The following is a 9,589-nucleotide window of genomic DNA, read 5'->3' as shown; positions in this document are numbered from 1 at the left end:
AAGTCAGTGATGGAACTAGAACCACAACTAGGTTTTTAGGAATTTGGAGTTGCCCTAAATCTGCTTAAAAATGGCACCAGAAGAGACTGATGAGACATGACCATCAAATGCCACATGTGATACTGGATAGGATCCTTTGCCAGAAAGGAAAAGGAGAGGTTGCTGGGACGATGGGCACAATGTGAATGGGGTCTGCGGATTGGGGGGTAGTGTTGTGCCAGTGTTGATTTCCTGGTGGGGAGGGCTGGACGGTGGCAATACAGGACGGTGTCATTATGTTTGGGAGGTACACACTGAGAATTTAAGGGTGATAGAGCATCATGTCAGAAAAGACAAGATAAGAGATGATAATGGAACAAACATAAAATGTTAACAATTGGGAAATTTGGGTGAAGAGGATGTAGATCTTTGTTTCGTACCGCTCTTGAAATGTTCCTGTAGGTTTGAAACCATTTTAACAGAAAACAGAAAAAAAAAATACAAGTCTAAAAGCATTTTTTTATTTACAGTATAAAGGTTACAAAGGTATATATGTATTTATATATATAATACCCTTAAGTTACAAATTTTCATTGTAATGTACAACGCTATATATGTTGATGTGCAACTCAAGGGGAAGTGTTGTCTATGCATTTATATTTATTGAGTACACATAAAGCTTTTTTTTATTATTATTAAGAACACAAATACTGCCCTGTTTTATGCCACAAGTTTTGATTTGGTAGCCTGGTGATACCAGATGATTTGAGAACTAAATCTTAAACAACACTTAAAAAGAAGTCCTGTTTAAATACAGTGTTCTAAAAAGAAGAAAAAAACAGAATATCACATACTTTTAATTTTTTGTAGAAGCATTACTCTAGCCTTCTAAGTCTTAATACTTAACAAAAATTAAAGTCGTGTGGAACAAAATACACACAAGGGAGTATAATCAGAATTTGCACAGATTAGCCATAATAGGCCTTCATAGGTAGTGGTTTGCCACATTATCTTCTAGAAGATCTTGGATCCGGTACCAAAAGGGAAATATTCTTTGGGCACCAAGGTCTTATCATGCTGAAGACATCCAACAGATTGTAAACATAATACTGGAGTCTTATGCCGGAGAAAAAAGTACAAAACTAAAATGGGTTCTTGTAATAAGGGTAGATTTGCTATAGGAGTGAAGAATATCACTGAGAATGATGATTGTGCCAAACCCAAAACTTAGTTGAAATCATTTCCTCTCTCCCAAATTCAGGTAATTCACAAAACAGAGGTGAAAAACATAACCGACACCCACTAGAACAGGACTAAGATAGAAGGCAAGCAATTCTTCCAACTTAGGAGGAATAGACCCTTACACCACAATACTTATGTGCTGGTTCCAATTCCATATAATCGTTAGCACCTGATTGTCGAAGTGTAGGTTTAGAGTAAAGGCCATCACACTGAAGGCAAGCTGGATGGAAGGGACTGTTACTGTATGAAAATTATGAAAAAATTCAATTAACCTCTCGTTTCCTTGAGGTGTCCTTTTTATTGAGTTTGAATGCCAGAGTGTTCTAGAATAAGTGGAATTTTGCCAGGTTTAAAATATCTTCAATTGGACACACCATCTACCATGTGTAAGGACTTCCAACAAATGAGACATTTAAAGGGTCTAAGTGTGGAAATGAATGGGTCAGGACAATTTAGAAATAGGGGTAGATGAAATAAATATTCAGCTTTGCTATTTATAATTAAAAGAAACATTTCTTTAAAGTTTATTTTGAGAGAGAGAGAGAGAGAGAGAGAGAGAGAGAGAGAGAGGCAGATATGGGGAGGGATAGAATCTCAAGCAGGCTCCACACTATCAGTGCAGAGCGTGACATGGGGCTTGAACTCACGAACCGTGAGATTATTATGACCCGAGCCCAGAACAACAGTCAAATGCTTAACCAACTAAGTCACGCTGGTGCCCCAAGAAGCATTTCTTTAAAAAGGCTTTCCTGTTGATCCACTTTGGGTAATAGAGCTTAATTTTTGTTGTTGTTGAGATTTATCTTCCTAAGGATGTTCTACACTGTTCTTCCCAAACTAAAGTCTATTTTTTTTTAAGATTTTTATTTTTAAGTAATCTCTACACCCAACATGGGGTTCAAACTCACAACTCTGAGATTCAGAGTAGCATGTTCCACTGAATGATCCAGCCAGGTGCCCCACTAAAGCCTAATTTTGCATTAAAAAACTAAGCATAATGAAAAGACTAACCTACTTAAGTGTGCTTGGAGTTCTTTCATGTTGGCATGGACCAAAGACCAAGCATCATTTTAAACATTTTCCAGTTAGCCAGAGTAGCTGGACTGCAGATGTACTTTGGTAAAAGTATGAAGTGGTTAATTACTTAACCACTGATTGATAAACAGATGGCAGGGTGTAATTGAGAAATAATGGGTTATGTGCTACTTGCAGGCAGGAACTTTCTTTTGGACCCTGAAGAAAGCCTGTGAAGAGTTGTGTGTTAATAACTGCTTAGTACATGGAATACGTGAATTAATGCGTCGTTAATTAGCCTTGCAGTGTCAGAATTTCCGTAGGCCCCCAAAGAACCTTTTGTCTATGCATAAAAGACTTCTATTACTTTGGAAGAGGTGACAGAACATTCAGGTTCCAAAGGTGTATATGTGACTGGCATAAAGAGGGGCTCAAAAACTAAAACAAAGCATTTGCGTCAACCGCACGGAGCTAAGATTACAACAGAACTGAGTAAGGTACTTAGAGGACTCAGAAGTTAGAAATCTATCAGGGTAGCTAATCTTACAATATAATAAAGTATCGCTTCTCTAGCATAGCTTTTTAGCTTCAACCAATCTATTTTGGAGCAATTCAAGAATTACAATTCAGATGGTGGATTTTGTTGAATATAATCAAATGTTCATTAGAGAGCAAGCAATCATTTGCAAACGGCCTTCTTTATGAATTACATCAAATTTAGATTCACTTTTAAAACTTAAATACACTTTGGTTCAGTCACCTGAAGTGGGAAGAATAAGAGGTGGCAAGAAGTTTATGTTCAAGTTTATCAGTTTGAAACAAAAGAAGAAATCTCGTTAAAATATTTTGTTGAGTTAATACATAACAACAACCATTCTTCTAGTTGGTGGTTTAGCTACTGTAAAAAAAAAAAAAAAAAAAAAAAAGACAACAGATGTACAGGTGTGCCCCATGAGCCTAGTTTTGGTTACCTTAACTTGAAATTCTATCTTTGATAGAATGAACTTGTATCATTGATCTGCCAGATGTGTTGTGTGTGTTGTAGAGAAATGGTTTCAAATCTGCCACTAAGTAGTCTATTACCAGCATAAAGTAAATTTCAGTTATCAGTACACCATAGGAGTAGCTAAATTGCTCAAAACCACATAATCCTGAAATACAACATAATTATTTTATAACTGTCTGCCATCACACATTTATTGTCTATACACCCAGCACAGGGAAGGAGACAGCTTTAAAAAAGAGGGAGGGGGGGACTGCTGCTGTCAGGATTAAAAGACAGTACGTAGAAAGTCAAACTAATTCTGGATTACCAAGCAATCTCGAGAGAGAGAACAGCAGCAAATGGCAGATTCTTATGCTTTCATCTTCAGGAAGGGGGTTGGGGGGAAACCGCAATAACATTTTAAATTTAACTGAAAGAGATTTCCAAACTTAAGATAAAATATAATACCACCTGGCATATTATAGACCTGATCGAGATCTACATACAAAAAGAATGAATGGGATTATGGTCAAATTCAACTTAAAGTTTAAGTAGAATCCCCAATTTAAAGAAGTCTTTTTTCCTTGGGTAGATGTTTGATCTGACTGGAGCAATTTGCTTTGAGACCAAAGAGATCTGACATTTCACTTCTTCATGATCAACTGAAAAAAGATGACCTTTGGCTTTCTAACCAGCCATTCATTCATGCCACCAATGGTGGATGACAGCGACAAGGAAATGTATGCTGGATATTTGGTCAGTTTAAATATTATGTACAATCAATAGCTTATAACCAGTGAAAATAAGAACAGTTCAGCGTAAGTGTCCAAGATACAAAACAGCAGAGAAAGTGCTTAAGTCTACAGGTCTTCCCTGAAAGCTTCAAAAATGTTTAACTTTTAAGTAGGTAGGGCTTTTAATAGAATTTGCATAGCAGCGTACAATATAATTTGCATTAAAAAATATGGAGATTCTTCCATGTTTCTGAAAACATACAAATATATCCACATGCATATAAATTAATAAACAAGAAGACCTGGAGGTTCTCACAAAATTAAAAAAAAAAGTTCATCATAACTTTTTCTCAAAGTGGTCACGCTTTTGTCCATCAAAACCATTTACAGTGAAAACTTCTTCTGGGAGAAACATAATCTTGTCCAGATTCCACACAGCTTAATTTTATTTTTAATAAAAAATTCTAGTTTATTAGCTAAGTGCATCTAATCAACTGAAAAAAGCTTGGTTACCATTCTGCCTAGGAAGATAAATTAGGAAAACAATCAGGGACAACTTTAATCATTTGTTGGTTAGATTAGATTGGTAGGTTAGATTAGAGAAGAAATAAATAATTCAATCTCTCCTGCCATCCAATAATGTTCAATAACAAAGTTTGTGAGGGTATAGCTGATAAAAACATGCACTATCAGACTTCACCTAGCCTAAAAAGTGCTCAAACATGGCTTTAAAATAGGTGAATGACAAATAAGGTAATATTTTTGATTGCCTGTACAGGTCCCAATATGTAATCTGAACCTGTCTACTAGGTAGGTGAGTTTTCAGTTCGAACTATCTAATAAATACTGTATAAACATACATTTAAGTATTACTTCATATAAAATAATAGATACTAATTTCTAGGTAAGGTTTGTTTGGTAACTTCAGGAAAGGACTTACCTTTTTCAGAATAAGAATGACAGCCTTTTTTTTCTTTCCTTTTCTTTCTTTTTTTGGAGAGGAAAGGGAGAAATTTTAAGGAATGAGAAGGAAGTATTTTCACACACCAGGTGGCTACTTCTAGGCTTCTGTGTGGAATATGGAGAAGACGTCTAAGCCCCAGGTCTGGGGGTGGGGGGGGGGGGGAGGTCGAGGGGCACAGGAAGCGATCCATTGGAACGAGGCACACACTACTCTGCAGGTTCCTTTCCGTTCTACACAGGCAAGCCCACAACATTCTCAACAATTTTCCTGATTTGAAATGAAAAAGAAATGAAAAGCTGTTCTATAAAAGATGTGAAATATCAAAAATGCCCATTTTTAGTTATCATTTGAAAATAATTTGCCATGTTTTGGCATCTTAATACAAAATACATATTAATCAAGGCTGTCCTATCCGTAAAAAGCTCTTCATCTGTGGTTTGAAAGTTCCACAAACACACTTAGTTGAATAACAATCTGGTCACCCACGAGTGGAAAGCTGCTGATGTTAAACAAGCAGCTTAAAGGCTCTTGCTCTCGGGGGTGCTAGTGGTCAAAGGAAATCTCCCACACATTTTCATTTCACATTAAGACTCGAAAGATTTAAAAACCTTATGGACCTTGGTGACAATTTAAGCTGGAACAAAATGAGCCAAAATGGCTCACATGCTTTTCCTTCTCCTGCCCACATTTTCATCACACCTTTTTTAGAGTTCTTTTTCATGTAAGTGATGAGCAGGGTGGCTCAGAAGTTCCCCCTGAAAATATTCTCAGTGGCTTAGCCTTTCACACTAACAAAGAAAACCTCCACCAAATGGCTTCGCTGCAAAGTCTGTGACTGCATTGTGCAACGTTTCAGATTAATAATGCTCTCACTGCAAAGTGTCTAAGCTCCCTTATCTGAGGGTATTATGTGTTGAAATTCTGCTTCCAGAAATCATAGCTGGACCTTCAAGATATTTTTTTTCCTTCCCTATTTGCAAATTTACTTCAGCTGGAGCCAAATACAGGTTTATGAACCTTTAAAACGTGTAAAAACAAAACAAACAAAAAAAAAAAAGCCCTTGAAACACATATTCTAGTGTAGATGTCAATTTCCAGTTTTAAGTGGACCACATCATTCATTGTTGGAACTGTAGCTGGGGGGAGAACAGTTCTCTCTCCCCAGCCTGTGCATGTGGTTATTCTCACCGTACACAAGGGGAAGGAGGACCGACTTATGGGCACAGGGAAAACAGTGGGGTTACAATGTCTAACTCAAACTCTGTTCATGAGTCTGCTCTTTCAAATGTCCTACCTAGGTCAGTCGGCACTCACACCAAATAGCTCGTGTTTTCCATAGGATTGTGGGGTTTTTTTCCTTCCTATTTGGAGTGCTACCTTCCTCCACTCTCCAAAGAGCTCACACCCTCTTACAGCATACCTCATAAATCTAGTAAGTGAGAGCTCGGCATAGACTTTTCTTCGGAGAACACAGAGAACATCCAAGTCAATATTACCTTCTCTTTCAGATCTGGGGACTGTGGTCATCTTGACATTTTAGACAGCTCTTATATTATTTTGAATGTTTTCAGATATATACCTCCTTCATAATTAGGAAAAACAAGCTGAATGTGTTTCTCTAATACTACAAAATCAGCAATCTTACTGCTACTATGTCCTAAAGATGATGTCCGGCAACGCTTAGCAAAACCCAGGTAGCTATCCCATGGTCTCGTCACCCTGCCCGCTGTCGAACGCATTACTACACCAACAGTGAGTCTTGAATTAGCAGCTGCCTGTCTGTACCAATCTGCTTCCACAAAGGGCCAGGGCCAGGGCCCTGCATGGGCTCACAAAACCCAAAGCAACGCAACATGATGTTTGTGAAGAGCTGCCTTTATAGAGTCTACTCTTTAAACAAGCAGGCTCTCCAGAATTTATCTTCCCCAATGAGATCTGCCCACTAGAAAAGATACTACTCAGGAAATCCATCTTAAAGACTATTCCTCAAAACTAGGATGGATTATCTCCCTGGAATGGCAGTGATATCCAGTTATTCATATAGTGACTAATAAAGCTCCACTAACCCTAACCAAAGGCACATTTGGTAAGCAATAAAAAATGGCTTAGGCTAAAATGAGGACTTTCTTTTAAAATAAATCTTATCCCCTGGCTCCTACCAAAGATAAATCAGAAAAATCTAAAACAAGCAAAACTCTTCTTTCAAATCAGTGGCTTCCAACTTGGTTACCACTAGAAAGGAAGTGGAAGGCAAGGCAAATAAAAATTTGCAAGTTCTAAGTCCTAAAGTTAGCACTTATGAGTGGCAAAGCTCGTGATGTGATGGGAAGTGATGGCCAGGGTGGGATGCAGGAGAGCCAGGACACATGGAAGAACACTTGGGTGTGCAATTCCAGGACTTCCTAGGGTGGAAGGAATAAATGACAGCCAGCTCCGACAGAATGTACGACCTATCTGGAATGGCCAAGAAGCACAAGCTGCTGCCAACTAGCACCTGGGAAGAGACGGTCAAATGAAGCAAGAGACCAAGGCTACGCTCGAAACAAATCCTGTAGGAAGAAGAAAACGAAAACAACTCTTCGATATTTGATTACGTCCCCAAAAACCCCCACAATGAGCCATCCTTCTTAACAGGGGAAATAAACCTAGTTACTTAGAAACCACATTAGGAAACTACACAGTCAATCAACAGCTTCATGTTGGAGCTTATTAGAGTACTAGAATTTCTGGCCAAGGTAGCTTGTGAAAGGCAGGCTCTTCTTTAAACATGGTTACTGTTCAGCAGTGATTTGCAGGTCCTTGTCAAGGCACTGTGCTGGAGGAGAGAGAGCTTTCTTTTTGTGCTTTTTTTTTTTTTTTTTTTGAGGTGGAAATACTTCTTGTGACATTCAAGACTCTTTTCTGATTTTCTGCTGCTCATACAAGCAGTCCCATACGAGTGACTTTGGCTGACAAGAACGTGTGCAACACAAATACAATCGGCTTCGGACAAGAGTGCAGGTCCATGGTCTGTGGAGAAAGCGCATCAGTTTAGCACTACCATACACAGAAGCTTTATTTGCAAAAAAAAAAAAAAAAAAAAAAAAAATTTAAGGTTTATTTTCAGAGAGAGTGTGTGTTGAGGGAGGGGCAGAGAGAGGGAAAGACAGAATCCCAAGCAGGCTCTGCACTGTCAACGCAGAGCCTGACACAGGGCTCGATCCCACAAACTGTGAGATCATAACCCAAGCAGAAACCAAGAGTCGGATGTTTAACTGACCGAGCCACCTAGCCGCTCCTACCCAAAAGCTTTAATAAACAGACACAAAATAAGCAAATTTGGACGTGATGTTCTACTTTTTAAAAAGAATTTGGATTAAGAATGTCCCAGATTTATAGAAATTCTTGGGAGTTTCTTAAAGCCACAAATGAAAGTATACTCTGAAGTAAGATCATTCAGTGGAGGAATTAAATACTGGTGTGAGCTCCCACATCACAATTAGAATACAACTGGTGGTGTACCAGATCCCACTATGCCTGGTAGAGAGAACTAAAAAGTAGAAGATGTAAAAGAAAGAGGAATATCTTATATGGAAACCATTCATTATGGTTATATTCCCAGGAGGAAATCACGGTGAACTCAACTGAAATGTGACTATGGATGGGTCTGATTTTTGACATCCCTCATAGGTTTGTAATGGGAATGAGAGCTCCCAAGGCTCGTTAGAAGGGCTAGCTATACCCTCCTAAGCACAAGTATCTAATCTGGATGGCTGACACCAGATGAACAAGGAGACCCGGCGTCAGGCTGAGTGAAACGAGTGATTCATCAATCATTGGCGCTGATACATAGACTAGAAATTGGACCTTGTTAACTATGCCTTTTAAAGAAAAGTAAAACCTGATTCAAAATATAAATTACAGAGCACTAATTTCATCAAACTTTGTATATATTAAGTATAAAGCAGGAATTAAAACTATATAGCCAGGGGCGCCTGGGTGGCTCAGTCGGTTGAGCGTCCGACTTCGGCTCGGGTCATGATCTCACAGTTCGTGAGTTCGAGCCCCGCATCGGGCTCTGTGTTGACAGCTCGGAGCCTGGAGCCTGCTTCACATTCTGTGTCTCCCTCTCTCTCTGCCCCTTCTCTGCTCATGCTCTGTCCCTCTCTGTCTCAAAAATAAATAAACATTAAAAAAAAAAATTTCAAACTATATAGCCAGGATTGCTCTAACACCTGGCTTGCTAAATGACAACTGCTAATAATAATTTAATAGGTTAATTTAATAGAAGCATTTAACTCTCTCTAATGCTTCAGGCTTTTGAAAAGCCCTGGTCCATGCCCCCATCATAGTCTCCTAAAGGTTTATCTTTGAAAATAAGATTTTTAGACATAATTTCTTATTTGGAGGTTGAACTCCATTATCTCTAAGATCTCTTTCAGTTATAAAATTTCAAGATTCTGTTTTGCAAATTTCCACCTATGGTGATTGTGTCAAGAGACATAATAGTTCATGTGTAAGATTTGAACTACTGGCTGAAAACTGATAAGAGAGACAAGGCATTATTTTACTCCTTTATCTTAACTTATGATTTCTGAAGTATACTCAACACACTCTGTAGTTCACTAAGGGAAATCATGAATTCCTGTTGACATTTTTTTTTTTAAAGACAAGGATATCAAAAAAAGAGCA

General features: G+C 38.3%; 1 protein-coding gene across 2 annotated transcripts in view; it reads right to left on the bottom strand.

Annotated features, from left to right (window-relative positions):
- Nucleotides 1-478: 478 nt before the first annotated feature.
- SNTB2 (syntrophin beta 2) overlaps nucleotides 479-9,589 on the bottom strand; it is a 107,026-nt gene continuing 97,915 nt past the window's right edge. For both annotated transcript variants that reach the window (XM_053906600.1, XM_053906599.1), the window contains one exon: nucleotides 479-7,927. In XM_053906600.1, the coding sequence (XP_053762575.1) occupies nucleotides 7,835-7,927 (93 nt within the window). In that variant the 3' untranslated portion in view covers nucleotides 479-7,834. The remainder of the gene's footprint in view (nucleotides 7,928-9,589) is intronic.

Source organism: Panthera pardus, unplaced genomic scaffold, assembly GCF_024362965.1.
Source record: "Panthera pardus isolate Hobbes unplaced genomic scaffold, ASM2436296v1 HiC_scaffold_19, whole genome shotgun sequence".
NCBI classification, from domain to species: Eukaryota; Metazoa; Chordata; class Mammalia; order Carnivora; family Felidae; genus Panthera; species Panthera pardus.
The sequence above is the reverse complement of the archived record's forward strand: the minus strand, read 5'-3'. Positions and strand labels throughout refer to the sequence as shown.